General features: G+C 34.9%; 1 protein-coding gene across 1 annotated transcript in view; it reads right to left on the reverse strand.

The window, feature by feature from the left end:
• Positions 1-17,259, reverse strand: part of LOC105037798 (uncharacterized) — a 147,534-nt gene extending 130,275 nt beyond the window's left edge. Inside the window, 5 exon segments of the mRNA XM_073245505.1 lie at positions 13,028-13,380; positions 14,385-15,743; positions 15,816-16,514; positions 16,517-16,804; positions 16,807-17,259. Coding sequence (XP_073101606.1) covers positions 13,028-13,380; positions 14,385-15,743; positions 15,816-16,514; positions 16,517-16,804; positions 16,807-17,233 — 3,126 coding nt within the window. The 5' untranslated portion in view covers positions 17,234-17,259.
• Between the last annotated feature and the right edge of the window lie 506 nt (positions 17,260-17,765).

Genomic DNA, 17,765 nt, shown 5'->3' on the forward strand with positions numbered 1-17,765 from the left:
ATTGACATCCCTTCGCATGAAACCGCGCAAAACCCTCTTCCCCCTCCCTTTTCCCCTCTCTCCTTTTTTCTTTCCTGTGCTCTCTCCGTCTCCTCGAGCTCACCTCTCTCCCTCTCCCTCTCCCTGAGCTCTCCTCTCTCCATGCTCTCCCCCCTCTCTTCCCGTTGACAAGCCCCTCTCTACTATCACTATGCCATCCACCGTCTGTGCCACCCACCATCCGTCGTCCGTCAGAGGTAAGGTTCCAACCTTTTTTTTGTGTTGATGAGCCACCGGGGGGTGGAGCCATCTGCGAGGGGGGCCGTGGGTGGCCAGCGACGCCATGGGCCCAGGGGGTCACGACAGGGAGGTGGTTGGCCGGAGGGAGGGGATGGGATGGAAACGAGGGCGGGATGGGGTCGGGGAGCGAGATGGGGCCGGGGGCGGGATGGGGCATCCGACGGCGATGGAGATGGGTCGGGTCGGGGATGGGGTCGGCCGGTAGGGAGGGGGTCGGGGGCAAACATGGGTCGTGGGGTGGGATGGGGGGGGGGGATGGGGCCGGGGAGGGGGCGGTCAACGATGATAGAGATGGGTGGGGAGGGTGTCAGCTGACAGAGATGGGGCTAGGGAGAGGCGGCCGACGATCGGGGGAGACGGGCTAGGGAGGGGCGGCAGTGGGGAGGGGTGGGTGACAATGGGGAGGGAGGAAGGGAAGAGAGAAAGGAGGGGAAAAAAAAAAAAATAAAAAAATAAAAAAAAAAATAAAAATAAAATATTAATAAAAATATTTAATTATTTAGTTAATAAAAATAAAATTAGATCATGATCTAAATTGAATCGAGGTCGGGATCCAAATCGAGATCTCGATTCAGATTGGGATCAAGATCAGGATCTGATCAGAATCTGAGTTGGGATCTGGATCACAGAGGGTTGGAGATGGTGGCGATGTCGTGGGGGGTGGCTTGTGAGGGGTGTGTAACGGCACCAACGTCATGGGAGCGGGGTCGCGGGAGCCGAGTCTGAGTGGCCGGGGTATGATGGCGTTGGCACCATGGGAGTGGGGGCCGTGGAGGCGAGTCTAGAGCTCATTTAGGATAAAAAATATTTAAAAAAAATATTTTTAGATAAAAAATATTTTAAAAAAATAAAAAATTATTTATTATTTTAGATAAAAATATTTTAGAAAAATAAAAAATATGACTCATCGAGATTAGGTTTTATTTTATTATTTTATATTAATATTATTTTACATGCTCAACTACTTATAGTTTATTTTATATTTATTGCATAAATTTTTTAGCGTTACTGCTAAATTTTATAAATTTTTTTTGTTCCACTAGCACAATGCACATTGCTGTTGCTTATTATAATTTAATTATTTTATGTACTATTTTATATATTTTTATTTATTATAATTAAATATAAAAAATATTTTTATTTTAAAAAAATTCTATAAAATTTTTGATAAAAAAATTTAATACAGAGATTTTTTTTTTATAAATTAGAAATCCATCTTTGAATGTTTGTTCAGAGATGGTAGTTAAATTATATTGAGCCATAGATTTTGTTCAAGAGTCGATCTTGATCAAGATCGACTCTTATATGTCCCATATTTAGACTTTTTGAAAAAGTAATAATCTTATTGTTGTTAATAGTTGATATTTTATTTCATTATGTGGTACTCAGTAGTTATCTATCCACTATTCTCTGATATATGATGGATAGGGTGCATAGCACCATATTCATGTCATATACTTGAGAACCATGGAAAGATGTTGTCAAAATTTTTACAATAATGAGATAAATATTGACTAATAACAATAATAAGATTATTACTTTTCTAAAAGGGATAGAGCCACACCTATTAGTGATGATTTGAAATAATAGGATCATGCATTTTTACTTCATTAAATTGGTGGAAGAAAATTTTCTATGTTACTATTCAATCTGTGTTCTTTAATATGTGCTATTTTGTATAAAATGATTAATGTCCAGATTCGGATTGGGATTTCATCCAAAATTCGGATCGTGATTCAATCCGGATCGGGATCCGATTCGGAAGAATACCATTGAAATTTTTTTTGTTGTTAATGATTTTCGTATTTGTTGTTAGATAGATATCAACAAAAATTGGATGAATGTTAGAGGTATTTTTGTCTGAATATCGAAAAGGAGTTCGAGATTTTATTGAGTTTGCACAACATAAGGCTGACAGTGCTAGTCGGGTAACGTGTCCATGCAAAGATGCATCAATATGGTATATCATCATATAACACTTGTTGAGGAGCATTTGCTATGTTATGGTATGGATAAGAAGTATACTTATTGGATATGGCATGGGGAGGGTGATCCGAATGAAGTGGTGTGCGATAATGACGATACTAAAGATGATAGTAATGTTGCTGAACCTGTCAAATATAGTGGTATAGGAGAACTATTGGATGATTTATGTTAGGGTGCTTGTTCAAATGTACGCATAAGTACTACTGCATCTGAAGGCAATTCTGATTATGAACAAATATCTGGCTTGAGGTAGAAGGGACTTCTAAACAGTTTGCAAAGCTTGTAAGAGATGCATGAGAGCCACTCTTCCAAATTATACAAAGTTCTCCAAGTTAGAGTTTTTGATAAAATTATTTCATATTAAAATCGTGAACCGATGGAGTCAGAAGTCATTTGATCAAAATTTGATATTGATTAAAGTAGCTCTTCCTGATGGAGAGAGACTTTCGAAATCATATTTTGAAGTAAAAATATACATGTGAAAATTGAGACTTAGCTATATTCCTATACATGCCTACAAAAATAACTATATATTATTTTATAAGGATAACGAATAGGCAACTGAATGCTTGAAATATGGTGAGCTTAGGTACAAAATCGATAATAGGAAAGAAAAGAAGATACCTTAAAAGATTTTGAGGTATTTTTTATTAATTTCAAGACTTCAAAGGTTGTATATGTCCACAAAGACAACTGAAGAAATGAGATGGCATCATGAGCAGCGAATTTCAGAGGAGAACATACTTAGCCATCCAGTCGACTCTGTAGTGTAGAAAGACTTCGATGTAAAGCATCTGTACTTTGCGAGTGACCCACACAATATCCGACTTGGTCTAGCGAAAGATGGATTTAATCCCTTTGGCAATCTGAGTACCTCTTACAGCATGTGGTCGATGATGCCAGTTGTATATAATATGTCACCTTGGAAGTGCATGAAAGAATCATTTATTTTTATGGCACTATTGATTCTAGATCCAAAAGCACCAAATAATGAAATTGATGTATATCTACAACCTTTAATCGATGATCTGAAGGAGCTATGGGAAAATGGGATACAGACATAAGATTATGTGAGTCGAAGTAATTTTAAGTTGCATGCTTCGATTCTATGGACCATAAATAATTTTTCTATATATGGAAACTTATCTGGATGGAGCACCAAAAGATATTTGGCATATCCAATATGTAATAAGGATGCATCCTCCTTACATTTAAAGCATGGATGAAAAATATGCTTCATGGGTCATCGACAGTTTCTCTCTGGTAATCATTTTTGGAGGACCCGTTATAACTAATATTTGATGGCAAGTCCGATCGACGTCCGCCACCTAAGGAGTTAAGTAGAGAAAAAATGTTAGAACAACTTGAAGTCATTGAAATATTTAATTTGAAAAAATATCGAGTACTCGCAAGCAGAAGTATACTAAAGCTAAGCTGAATTGGACGAAGCGAAGCATCTTTTTCAATTTACCATATTGAAAGCAGCTACTACTTTTCATAATCTAGATACAATACACATTGAGAAGAATATTTGTGATAATATCATTGGTACTGTATTGAATATCAAGAAAAAATAAAAGATAGTACAAAAGCTCATCTTGATTTATAGAAAATGAGAATTCGATCGGAGTTGCATTTAGTTCGTCGAGGTGGTAGATTTTTTTATGCCACCTACATGTTATTCGTTGTTTGGTGAGAAAATTTTTTTTTATGGATGGTTCAAAATCGTAAAGTTTTTTAATGCATACGCTTCAAACGTATCGTGATGTGTTGAAAATAATGACGTCAATATCTCTGGCATGAAAAGTCATGACTTTCATATGATGATGCAACGTTTGCTTCCTGTGGTCATGCATGGTTATTTGGGTAGTGATGTTCCAACTGCATTGATTGAGTCGAGAACTGTGTTGTCAAAAATTGAAGATTAACTTACTTGAGAGGTTTGAGAAGGATATCATACTCATTCTTTATAAATTAAAAAAAAAATTTCACCATCATTTTTTGATGTTATGGTGCATCTGGCTGTTCATCTTCTAAAGAAAGCTCTTTTGGTCTGACCGATACATTATCGATGGATATATCTTATTGAAAGATAAAAAAATTATACATACTTGTCATACAATTATAAGATATAAATATATTTCTAAAATTAAAATTTATTTTTATTTATAGATTTTTATGTACTCTAAAGAAATATGTGCGCAATAAAGCACGATCTGAAGGGTCTATAGCAGAAGTATATGTAGCTACGAAGTGTGTCATATTTTGCTCGATATATTTTGATGATATCGAAGTGAGATTCAATTGTACAGATCGTAACACAGACCATAAATGGAATGACAATGAACTGACGCTATCTATATTTAAATAAACAGTTCGATCATTGGTGCAAGAAGATATAAATTTATGGACGTGAACGAGCTATCCAAAGCACACTTCTGCGTTCTAAATAATTATGAAGAAATTAAAGATTTCATTGAGTAAGTACCATCTTAGCATACTATTTAATGTTCTAAATAATTTTTTCATATCGATGTAAAATTAAAATCATGAGTTGTTGCAGTGAGCGTAAGAGTTACTATGTAGAGAGAATAATACGAATGCTGATGATCGATATAGGAGAGAATTTACAAAATGATTTAGTGATCTTGTAAGTTACATTAGTAATACATTATTTATAATAATTATAAAAATTTATATTTGAACCAACATAATTTTTTATGTTATGGTGTAGATGAAAATAAGTATTTCAATAAAGAAGTGGATGCGCCCAATGAGTTCTATGATTTAGTATGTAGTGTTGATTGAAGGGTTAACCACTATGCATCCTGTATCATTGGAGAAATGAGATTTCACACAAGGAGCTTAAGATGCAATGACGGATCTAGAATAGTGAGATTGCTATAGTAAGATATGAAGGAGAAGAAAAATTGAATATTATGGTGTACTAATAGATATCATAGAACTGAAGTATGGATCTAGTAATTCTGTATTCTTGTTTCAGTGTGAATGGTGGATATTAGTAATAAAAAGATTGATATTCATATCGATCCATACTTTATCAGTGTAAAATTTTACACAAACATGATACCAGAATGAGCCGTATATATTAGCAACTCAAGCGAAATAAGTAATATATTTGAAGGATCTAAAGTATCGAGATAATTAGCATGTCATATAAAAAATAACACCTAGAGATGTATATGACATATCAACCCGATTAGAGATGGATAAAAATTTAGATTTATATGAGGAGAAGCTTTTCAGCAGAAAGAACAAACATTAGTCGAGCTTCTTGTTGATGAAAAACTTATAACGGCTCCTTTGAATAGGGCTGATCTGCCATCCAACGAAGTTGAAGCTGATTTTATATTTAATCTTGATGAGTCAGAGGATGACGATCAGTTCATAAATGATGATGAGATAGAATGTGACATATATGTCGATTATTATGATTCAGAGGAGGATCCACACATCGAAGAAGATACAAATATTGATGAGTAGATTTATGTTCTATGTTCAATCTTCTCTTGCAATAATGGTATGCGATATAATTCTATTCATTAAAATATAATTTATTTTTTATTACTATTGTTCAATATTATATTCATTTATATATCAAAAATTATAGGTATGGCATCAAGTGACAGACGACAACGTTCACATTCACAGTCTACCCCAGAGGTTAGGTACCTTCATCGATTTCCACTACCGCACCAGCTCCATCACCAGAGGATCCTGCACTGGCAGGTCCTAGTGAGGTGGATATGAGTGGTATTATAATATTTTTTATATAATAAAATTTAATTTTTTTTATTTAGATAGCTATCATACTAATGATTTATTTATTATTGTTTCATGCCAGTCTTCATCAGTAGTGAGGTGAGGGTGAGGTCTATCAAAGAATCTCACTCTATAATGTTGGAGATGCGAGCACCTAGGATAGCGTCTCTGTATCGAGATACCACCTAGCTATACCAGACCATTAGGGGATGGTGAGAGTAGTGGCAGATAGAGCTGGGCATCATATGCCATAGCTATACCCCCGTGATGCTTTTCGATTGGTGTCATGTTGTACTGGCTCAAAGAGAGATTTTCTACACTTAGAGGTAAATAAATTATACTATGAATATTTATTAGCATGATATTTTTCTAATATTTTTATTGGTAGGGTATATTTGATATCATTAATTTTGAGAAAGATCGTGTGCGGCAAGCTGTGGATGCTCATTTATCTTTACGTTTCAAGGATTATCGCTACCGCATCTATCAGCATTGGTACCATATGATGCAGGATCATGGGTGGAGGTAGTGCGGCAGCAGCCCTATGACAGCATCACTATGGATGATTGGACTGTCATATACCGGCATTACAGGATCTGGCATATCAGGTTACACATCTAATTTTTTTTTAGAGTTTAATGATTAAATTATTTATTCTTAAATTTAGTTTGTTATCTACTAATTTGACTGATAACTATACAGAGAAGATGTGTTAAAATGCTGCAAATTGGATGAGACAGATCGTACCAATTATAGGGGTTCGAGGTCGTTCGCTCATCATATGGAATAAATGATAAGTAATTTCTAATTAGTATATAATTTTTAGCTATTTAAAAAAAATTTAATTAATTATTCTCAAATTCAGAGATATGCTGAGTGACGAGCTTCCTAGTAAGATCGATATCTACCATAGATCCACCAGCAATGGTCAGAAAGTGGACGACGGGGAGCCAAGAGCTTTTTATAAGTTTTTTAATTATTTTTTCATTCGCAGTCTAATTTTTAGTATGAAACTAAAATAGCTATAACTTAAATTTTCAGGACCGTATGATAGACATCAGATCCCAACCTATTTCTGAGGGCTCGACTGCACCCACAGATGTGAGATCTGTGATCAGGTGCTTGATACGAGATCTGTTATGTTAGGGGTCTAGGGTATGGGATCACTGCTCCCTCATCCTCATACTCATCTAGGGCTGACATCCATGCTGCTGCATGCTCGATTGACAGAGGTGCAGAGGCAGACTGAGCAGTGAGCTGATGAGTTGACTGTACGTATTGACGAGTATCAGCGGATTCAGATTCAGATGATGAGCAGATGGTGCAGATGGAGTAGATGATGCACCTGATGAGGCAGCACCAGGCTGGTCCGAGCACATCCGAGCACTTTCTTCTCCAGCCCATTCATTTTCTTAGATCCGACACTTGACGGCCTATTTGTATAGCTTTTTATTTTTATTTTAGACCACTTGTAATTTTAATCTAATATAATAAAATGATAAAATTTATTTATAAATTTATTGTATAAATTTTTTATTTTAATTTTTTATTTTTAATTTATAAAAATATTATAAATATAAATTAAATATATACATTCATAATTATTTTAAAAAAAATATCTACAAATCATTAGCGATGGAATTATTATTGACAAAATATTGATCACCAAAAAAAATATTAGTGATGAAAAATTGATCATAAATAATTTTTTAATAATTTTAAAAATATTAAAATTTTATATTAAATTAATAGTGATGAAAATATTTTTATTGTAAATAATTGAAAATTTATTATCGATAAAAATTTACATCAAAAATTATGTCGCTAATATTTTTTAAATTTGATTTTCATAAAATTTTTAATTAAACTTAATACAGATGAAAATATTTTCATCATAAATAATTTATTTATGATAAAAAAATTTCATCACTAATATTTTTTTAAATTTGATTTTATAAAAATTTTTAATTTAATTAATAGTGATGAAAATATTTTCATCGTAAATAATGATATTTGTGTTGAAAATTTTGCGTCGCTAAAATTTTTTAAAAATTTGATTTTCATAAAATTTTTTATTAAATTAATAGCGATGAAAATATTTTTATTGCTATTAATGTATTATTTATTAGGGATAAAAGTTTATGTCAGAAATTGAAATATTTACGATAAAAATTTATATCGCTAATATTTTTTTAAATTTAATTTTTATAAAAATTTTTAATTAAATTAATAGCGATGAATAAGATTCATCATAAATAATCTTTTTTTATTAGCGATGTTAAGTTTCATCATAAATTATCTTTTTTATTACTAAAATTTTTCATCATAAATAGTTTTTAAAAAAATAATTTTTTTAATGATGAAAATTTTTTATCGTAATATCTATTATTTGTGATGATTTTTTTATCATAAAATATTATGAATGATGCATTTATTTGTGTCTAAATATTAGCGATAAAAATTTTATCGCTAATAACTATTAGCGACCAAAATTGGTGATTAGCGATGATTTATTTTCATCGCTAGTAACCTGTTTTGTTCTAGCGGATGATTGATCGGTAATCAGAAAAATCAACGAAAGAGGGCAGTCTCCTATTTTTTCTTTTTTTTTTAATTTTCACCGATCGAACCTCGCCGCTGGCTATCTCTGGCTCCACCACTATCGATCACCACTATCGGACCTCCGATCGTGCCGTCGTACCTCATCAGAGCACAAGCCACCAAGCCCCTTTTTCCCCCTCTTGTCCCTTTTCTATTCGACTAGGAAAGAGAGAAAGAAGAGAAAAGAAAGAAGAAAAGAAGAAGAGAAGAAAATGAAAATGAAAAAAATGAAAAAAAATGAAAAAAAAGGGAGAAAAAGGATTTTTTTCTCTCTATTTTCTCTTTCTCTCCTCTCTCTTCTTCTCTCTAGGGTCTTTTTACTCTTTCTCTTTTATCTCTAATTGCATCATGGATCCTAGGACAAACTTGAGATGAAAATAAGATGACCTGAAATCGCTTTGAAATTCGTACAGTAGGTTGGATCTCAATCCAATTCTTATTCAAAATTTATAATATCAATCATAGTTAATCTATATTGAGTCATCTTGATATGATCTCTGATAATCTCAATTATGATTGCCTCATCTGAAGGATATGGAGATTTTCTCTTAACTTTTTCTCTCTATTTTCTCTCTCTAAAATTTTTTTCTTCATGAATTTTCTCTCTCTAGAAGTCTTATGGACTAATGGAGGGTCCAGATACTTAGATAAATTTCAATCTTGGTTGATCCTAAGAAAGATACTGGATTTATGATATTAGAGTCATTCATCATAATTTTATTTTTTTTACTGTCCTTAATTCTCTATGATTTTTATGTTTAATCCTGATCATGTAGAGATGTGACTGTTTGTATAAGATGTTGAGCAGAATATTTTGTTTTCAAAATTTAAAAATCAAAGAGTTTGTTGATTGCTGTGCTTGGATCAATCACCAGTGAAGGTAAGAATCTCTATACATAATCACTATTATATATACTATTTTTATTCTTGGATTTGTATCTTTGATTTTATATTGTTGGATTCGTATTGATGCAGTATCATGTTAAGATACTATTATTTCTCGTATGATTTTTCAATGTACATATATTAAGTGTTAATATATATGTATGCCAGTGATTGATGATATGGTTATATGGATATGACATATCTATTTTGATCACACTGTAAATCAAAATTAATTTGATGAAATCAACATGTAATAATTAAATAAAAAAGATATGGTTTGAACTAGCCTCGTCATGTGGAACAGTCCATCAGGAGCTTATGTCTAGGACAGTCTGATAGAAGCTTATGCCTGAGACAGCCTCCATGGGCTTCTACATGGATCAGCCGACCAAGAGCTCATGTTTGGGACAGTCAGCCAAAAGCTTATGCCTGGAACAGCCCCCACGGGTTTTCGTACGTAGGACTGCCAACCAGGAGCTCATGCCAGGACAGCCTTGATGGGCTTATGAGTGAAAAATTTGATCAGATAGAGAATTGAGACATGATCTTGATTAGTCTAAAGTCGGAAAGAAAGGATTAAGAAAACTGAATATGTGATAAGAAAAACAGATGACAAGACACGAAATTCATACGGAATAAAAGGCTTTCACTGGTGATATATGATAATATTTTTTTTTGACAAGATAGATAATTGACATATATTTATACGGATGTTTGTATTATTCTTGATATTTGATATAAGATTTTATGTTTATTGATATTTTTAGATTATATTATTATATTGGTATGATATGTGAAATTCTTACTGGGCTGTAAAGCTTACACTCCTCGATGTCTCTTTTTCTTCTCTAAATTGCAGAATGCTTATGATTGGCTATGGTATAGATTTGCGAGTGAGCGGATGCATAGATAGAGTATCATTGATACCTGATCAGAGGATTGAAGGAATTCCATTTGTAATTATGCAAGTTTCACTAATTATTATTAAAATTAGCATTATGAATGTTGAGGTTGTAATGAATTACTTTTTGCCTTATATATTCTTTAGGGCTTGTCCTAAGGAGTGTGCGGCCACCATGTATTCAATCAGAATGCTGGAGTCGGGGCGTGACACAGATTGAGCAAGATTTCATTCTTTCGAAGAGTCTTGATGAAATTGAGCCAAAATGAGCTCAGTCTATTAAAGGTTATTTTTTTCTCAAAATTTTAAAACTTTAAAAATATCTAAGTGATGTATAAAGGATTTGACATGGCTTGGATGGATGGTGCCAAGGCAAAGACAGTATAGTAGAGGCTAGTCTGTCGTCGGACAATTGAATTTTATTGCCGTACAATGATTTTAAGTCTTATGAAGGATCACATACAGGCAAAACTTAACTTTTTCATCAGAATGCTAATCTTTTGATGCCCATCACAATCTTCAATTCTTTCCAGAAAGCACCTTGCTGATTCTTAAACACCACCATACGTGAAAACCCAAACCAAAAATTAAGAAAACCAATAAAGCAAGCAATTTCATTTATCCAGAAAGCAACACATCAAACAGAACTCATGTTTCATCCTCAGGCTTAAACCAATAATAAATAATCGAATCCTCAAATCTCATCAAACATAGATTCAAAAATCCAACGAGCAGCATATTATTCAACTATTCCAGAAAAACAACATTATTGTAAAACACAAAACATAATAGAGGAGAAAAACATGTAACTTTCTCAATTGAAAACCAAAAGAATTGCAAAAGGTCATAAACCGAAGGATGATAGAATTGGGTAATAAAGAACTCACATTGTTCGGACTTGAAAATGCAATAAATCAGCGATACCAAACACGCCGCTGCTCTTCTTCAACTCTTCCTCTCCCTCTCTTTCAGTCCCTTCAAACAGCAGCGTTGGTCCGTGGATATCAAAACAATCTGATCCGTTCTTGAGATCCGACGGACCATCAGGTGTCAGCCATCGGATCAGGGGGAAAGATAAGGGACCGACCAATCGAACGGTTGTGATTTGACTAATAGAGAGAGGGGAAGGTGCCGGTGGGCCCACCCAAGAGTAGCCAAGACTAGTCCGGGTTTCTTGTGGAAACGAGACATCAGACCGTTTGGCCGATCGCTTGGAATTCGCTTCAACGTTGTTGCCCAAAAGAAACCTCAATTCTAGTCCCTTCTTTCTGTCATCTTTAGTCGATTGTGAGTGGCTGGTGATGCCACGGGAGATGGACTTGAAAAGGTTGATGGGTTTGGTGAAGTGTTTGTGAATGTCTGCATACAAGGTAGTTTAATTTCAAAAACTTATTTCTTTTTTGGTAAGAGATTTCAAAAACTTTTTCTTGTTAGAGTAGCATGTAGCTAAAGAATATTTGAAATTTTGGGATGGGGATTTCGTGTGGGGGACATTAAAAGATGCATCAGGTTGAGCACTGGATATTGCGAGGGAATTTAGTCGCTTAGATGAACTTGGGAATATAAGTTATGGTAGGGGACATTATATCAATGTTAGGTGTATAGAGCCTTGGGGTAATCCTATAAAGTTTCTATATTTGGATCGTCTTTTCACTAATATTTTTTTTAATTTTAATACAACATGAGCATTAATATTGGTGCATCGTGATTTCATTTACTATGATTTCTACAAAAGAATTTGTATAATTACTGAAGTAATACAGCATTTTTTCTACATTGCCTTTTTTTTTTCATTATACAAATATGGTGGGAGTGCTACCTTCTAAGTAATGGTTGTTTTTCCCCGGGCTGCGGTAACTTGGATAGTTGGGAATAAGGAATACATATAAGTCGAGTAGTAGTAAATTGCTTAGGTTAGTATATGTACATTAATGTATTTATCTATCTATCTATATCTATGTCTATATCTATACCTATATCTACCTATCTATGCAAATGAGTCGAAAGGGGAGATGAGATATCCAAGCCCAACAAACTATACAATCCAAAAACATCCCAACGAATAAATAAAATATGATCCAAGCAGAACAAACAATAACCCCACTGAAGTCCAGCGCAATTCCAGTTTAAACGGAGCCTAAAATATGTTTCTTAGGTCGAGACAATAATTAGCCCACAATTTTTTCTCTTTTTTTTTTTTTCGAAATACCTGACACAAACATTCCAGTTCTCCTATATTCTTTGTAAATGTGAGTGCCTGCTTACATGTATGTCTATGAGTGACTGCTCACAAGTATATCTATCTTTTGGAAACACAATTCCTGCGGTTGATGGGTACTTATCGTGCTAGATTGAGTATAAATTAATTGCTGTGACATCTCAATCAAAATAACTTTACCATTACCAATAAAAAAAAGCATGAAGGGTTCTATCTGTTGGTTGGTATGAATCTACGATATAAAGAACTTATCTGTACAACATAGAAACAAGAGAAATCAAGGTTTGCTAACTCTTTTGAACCAAACAAGGGTGATAAAACATTGTACATTACATGATGGCTGTTTTTGGCAAAATATTTACTTTTTGTCATACCTTGTCGTCAATTAGGTGACATAATTTAATCGTATCCAAAGGTTGGGAGTTTGGCCATGCCTTGAAAATAGATAGCTGTTGAGATACAATTTGCATTGTTGGACGAGAATGTGGGTTGTTGTCCAAACATTGAGATGCTGTCATTACCACTGTGACTAACTCATTTGCAACTTGAGTTGTAGGAGGTGATAGTCGCGAGTCTAATATATCTTTTAGAAAGATATTTTCACTAACCGGAGAAGATAAAGTAGAGATGAGTTCTTCTGGATGCTTTCCCATTACAATCTCAAGTGCTATTACTCCGAAACTATATACATCACATTTTTCGGTAACCCTCATTGTGTATGCAAGCTCTATAACACACAAGAAAAAATATATAAGCAAATTTTTATTGTCAACCACTTCTAATAGAGCTCTTTTCATTGATTTGATTAGCTCTACCATCCATACCATCCACTTGTAACGACAACACAAAGTATTTGATTTAATATAAAAAGTTCATAGCATTCTCAATTATGTCTGTCCCTCACAAAAGCAAGCAAGCATACTATCAATGGTTTACTATATATTACATAATGTAGTGCAAATTATAGTTTTGAAACTTTAATAGTATTAAAAGTGAAACAAACATATCTTCACATCAACTTGGTCGCATGAATGTCATGGAGAATAACATGTAAATAGCTAATCCCAATAAGAACATGAAAGTAACAATAACTCTTTTTGAGAAAAAAAAATTATATTTTATAGAGATGTCTTACATTTAGATTAACATTGGCCATAGAGTTAATAGGGACATTTTATCTTCGTTTAGTATATACCTGATCTGATTTTATTAATATTTTAGTGTACCTATTTAGGTGAAATATGTTATCTTTTGAGGCGTCAGTGCTTTTCTAAGATTTTTTGTTCTGTACTTTGAATCTCTTGATTTGAAGATAGTGAAAATCTCCAACCATCTCTGCTCATCATTTTTTTTTTAATTTAAAAGATTTTTATGTAAATTCTGAGTTTGCATTGATCTTTTATTTTTTAATTTCTCTTTTAATTGATGTCTTGCTACAACATTTTTTTTGATGAGCAAGGAAGAGTCTAATGCATGGCTGATAAGTTACTATGGTCATAGCTATGTTACCTTTTTCTTTTTTTGAGAGCTAGGATTAAATACATTTGTATCTTTTTGATAAAGGTGAAATACATTCTAGGAAGAGATAATGTTTGATATTATCTCATGGCTCTTAATATAGAGGGATAAACCTAAAGATGTTCTTAACATATCTTAAACAATATAGTCAAAAATATAAACAAATTTGTAAGGCCATTGTTCCTACATTACAAAAATGAAATTGCAACGTACCTGGTGCCAAATATCCTCGTGTACCCGCAAGCATACTCCAATTAGATGAATCAGGCTTTAGAAGTCTAGCGATACCAAAGTCTGAAATACAAGCCTTGTATTCTGAATCAAGTAGAATATTATTACTTGTTATGTCTCGGTGTACTAATGGTGGAGTGCAATCATGATGCATGTATGATAGAGCATAAGCAATATGTTTTATGACATCCACTCTCTTGGACCAATCAAATTCAAGGGCACCTTCACTTTGGAGAATATTTGCCAAACTTCCTCTCTCCATATATTCGTAAACAAGAAACTTATTTTGAGCACTGGAGCAAAAACCATAAAGCTTCACAATATTCCGATGCCGAATCTGGGTTAGTGCTTGTACCTCACTCCAAAAGGTTTGCTTGCTTGGTGAGTTTTCAATTTCTAGTGGATGAAATTTCTTCACAGCTACAAACTCGCCGGTTGGCAACAGTGCTTTGAAAACACTAGAAAATGCTCCAGTCCCAATGCAGTACTTGTCATCAAAATCCTCTGTTGCTTCGATGATGCCTTTGTATGCGTCTATTCCATCGAAATTCCAAATAGAGAATCCACCAAATTCAATACTTGCAACATGTCTCGCATGTTTCTTCCTTCTCAGAATTAGCAAAGCAAATACAACAAATAGAAATAAGAGAAACAAGGTTCCCAGACTAGGAACAGTAATTAACAAGAGAAGTTTGTGGTGCTTTGTTGAATCATCTTTGCTCGTTGTAAATGAGCTACATGAAGGCAAACCTTTCGGCAGACCACATAAGCCCTTATTGTGGATGAACCACTCTATTGGAGCATTCCGAAAAATTGTGCTATTGGGCAGCGGACCTTCTAATTCATTGTATGATAAGTCTATAGACGATAAGCTTATCATATCACTCAAAGAATGTGGAACACGACCAATAAGCTCATTGTGTGATAGATTCAGATTTTGTAGCTTATCCAGTTTGCCAAATTGTGATGGTATCTCTCCAGTAAATGAGTTGTGGCTTAGATCTAGGAAGTCATCCAGGTTTATTAGGTTTCCAATTTGAAAGGGAATGCTTCCATTTAAATGATTCTTTCCAAGCTTCAGCAAGTAAAGGTTCATGCAGTTGCCTAATTGTTCTGGTACCCTTCCTCTTAGTCGATTTGCTGATAGATCAAGAGTCTCCAAATTAGATAGTTCTCCAAATTCTGGATGTACCTCTCCAACAAGTTGGTTGTTGCTCAAATTCAGTATATATAGTTTAGTTAACTTGCTCAAATCCTTTGGAATATCTTCTGATAGATAGTTTGATGAAAGGTCGAGTTCTTGTAGTTGAGTTAACTTTTCGAGTTCTGGTGGTATGATTCCTGTAACCATATTGTTGGAGACTCTTAAAAGCGACAAATTATGACATCCTCCCCAATTTGGTGAGAGCTTACCAGACAGTCTATTGAAGCTTAAATCAATATACCACATATGTGGATACACTCCAAGATTTTCAGATATATTCCCGGATAGTTGGTTTTGCTCAAGTTGGACTTTACTTAGGCTTGTACAGTTTTTCAAGCTTTTGGGAATCGGACCTTCAAAATGGTTATTGTTTAAAGCGAGATGAGTTAGAACCCCTCCTTTGCATATGTCATGGGGTATATGGCCAGAAAAACTGTTGTTTGCCAATTGAAGAAGTTTCAAATTTATAATATTATTAAATTCCTGAGGCAAAGAACCAGATAGTTGATTGTCGCGCAAGCGCAAATCATTGAGGTTGATTAAGCTACCAAAAGATGGAGGGATTGAGCCAGAGATTTGGTTAATCTGCAATGATAACTCATTAAGCTTCCTCAAGTTTCCTAATTCATGAGGAATTGATCCGGAGATCTGATTTTCATAAAGGTGCAAGATTTCAAGCTTGGTTAAATTTCCTAAGCTGGTGGGGATGGAACCTATTAAATTGTTTTGTGAGAATGTGAGCATAGTTAACTCCACTAGGTTTCCTATTTCAGGAGGAATGGAGCCAGAGAGATGATTGCGCCAAAGGTACAAACCGTTAAGCTTGGTTAAATTTCCTAAGCTACGAGGGATGAAACCTGTCAGATTGTTATTACCTAAAGCTAAAATATCCAGGTTTACGAGATTCCTAATTCAGGAGGGATGGAACCTGATATCTCATTGTTTTGGCAATCCAATAATTGAAGCCGAGTTAAATTTCCCAAAGTGGGAGGGATGGAACCTGTTAGCTGGTTGTATGAGATTTCCAAGTGCAACAGATTCTCAAGCCTTCCTAATTCCTCAGGGATAGAACCTGAAAGATTAGTTCCGAATAGGTATAGGAAGTTAAGCCTTGTCATATTACTTAGCGAAGGAGGGATGGAACCACTTATCTGATTATCACTAAGATTCAGGGAGTTGATCTTTGTCAGAGAGCTATCTGTAGTGGAATTATCCCGGTGAAGCTATTAGTGCAGAGATCAAGGGTGGTGAGCTTGGAAAGAACAGCTATGGTGGTAGGGATGCTTCCATAGAAGTTGTTGAATGTGAGGTTGAGACTGACAAGTGATGACAGGGGGGAGAAGTTGAGAGCATTCAGCGTTCCTGCCAGACCCATTTGAGATAGATTTATCTCCCTGATCACACGTCGGCCTCGACGCGTGATGTTGCATGTGATTCCAGTCCACTTGCATGGACTAGTGCTGAGGTTCCAAGATTCAAGTGATCCTTGGCTTTGGAGGCTGGCTTTCCACCGAAGGAGGGCCTTCCCTTGGGATGCAAGTGAAGCTGACGCCAAGGCAAGAAGAAATGAAAGGATTAGAAACAGAAGAAGGGAAGAGAGGAATTTTGGAGACGACACAGATTCCATAGCTAAAGCTCCGATAGGCCTAGGGTGTTTTAAGGTTCTTGTGGTTGCTGAGAGAGAGTTCGAGGCATTTTATAGCTACCATCTAGCTGCACAATCCCCTGTATGAACATGAGGGACGGATGATGGAATTTTTCTGATGCTTTGAATGTTTCAAGCTGAATGAGGGTTGGGGGTCCGTATTGTTTGCTTTCTTCTAATTAGTAGTAGGTGGGTGGTCAACACCAAAAGAAAAAAAAAATACTTTACAGAAACCCCATGGAACTGGACTAGACTTTGCTAACATGTCGTGTACCTTTTAGCAAAGCAGCCATTTCAACTAAAGGGTGACTGGCATGTAATCAATGTCGGTGGGTCCATCGTGTCTGCCTTCTTTTTATCGGGCACTACGTTCCGATCCATCTTCGGTTATATGTCTTTCTTCATCAAGAAAAAAATTTTGTTCTCTCCAATCTCTGCTTGTCAGCTTATAAAAATCTTTAGTCGTTGGCGTGCTGCACCACCGCGTGACCTACATGGTGTAGAATATCATTTC

The sequence above is a fragment of the Elaeis guineensis genome, chromosome 11, assembly GCF_000442705.2.
Source record: "Elaeis guineensis isolate ETL-2024a chromosome 11, EG11, whole genome shotgun sequence".
In the NCBI taxonomy this organism is placed as follows: domain Eukaryota; kingdom Viridiplantae; phylum Streptophyta; class Magnoliopsida; order Arecales; family Arecaceae; genus Elaeis; species Elaeis guineensis.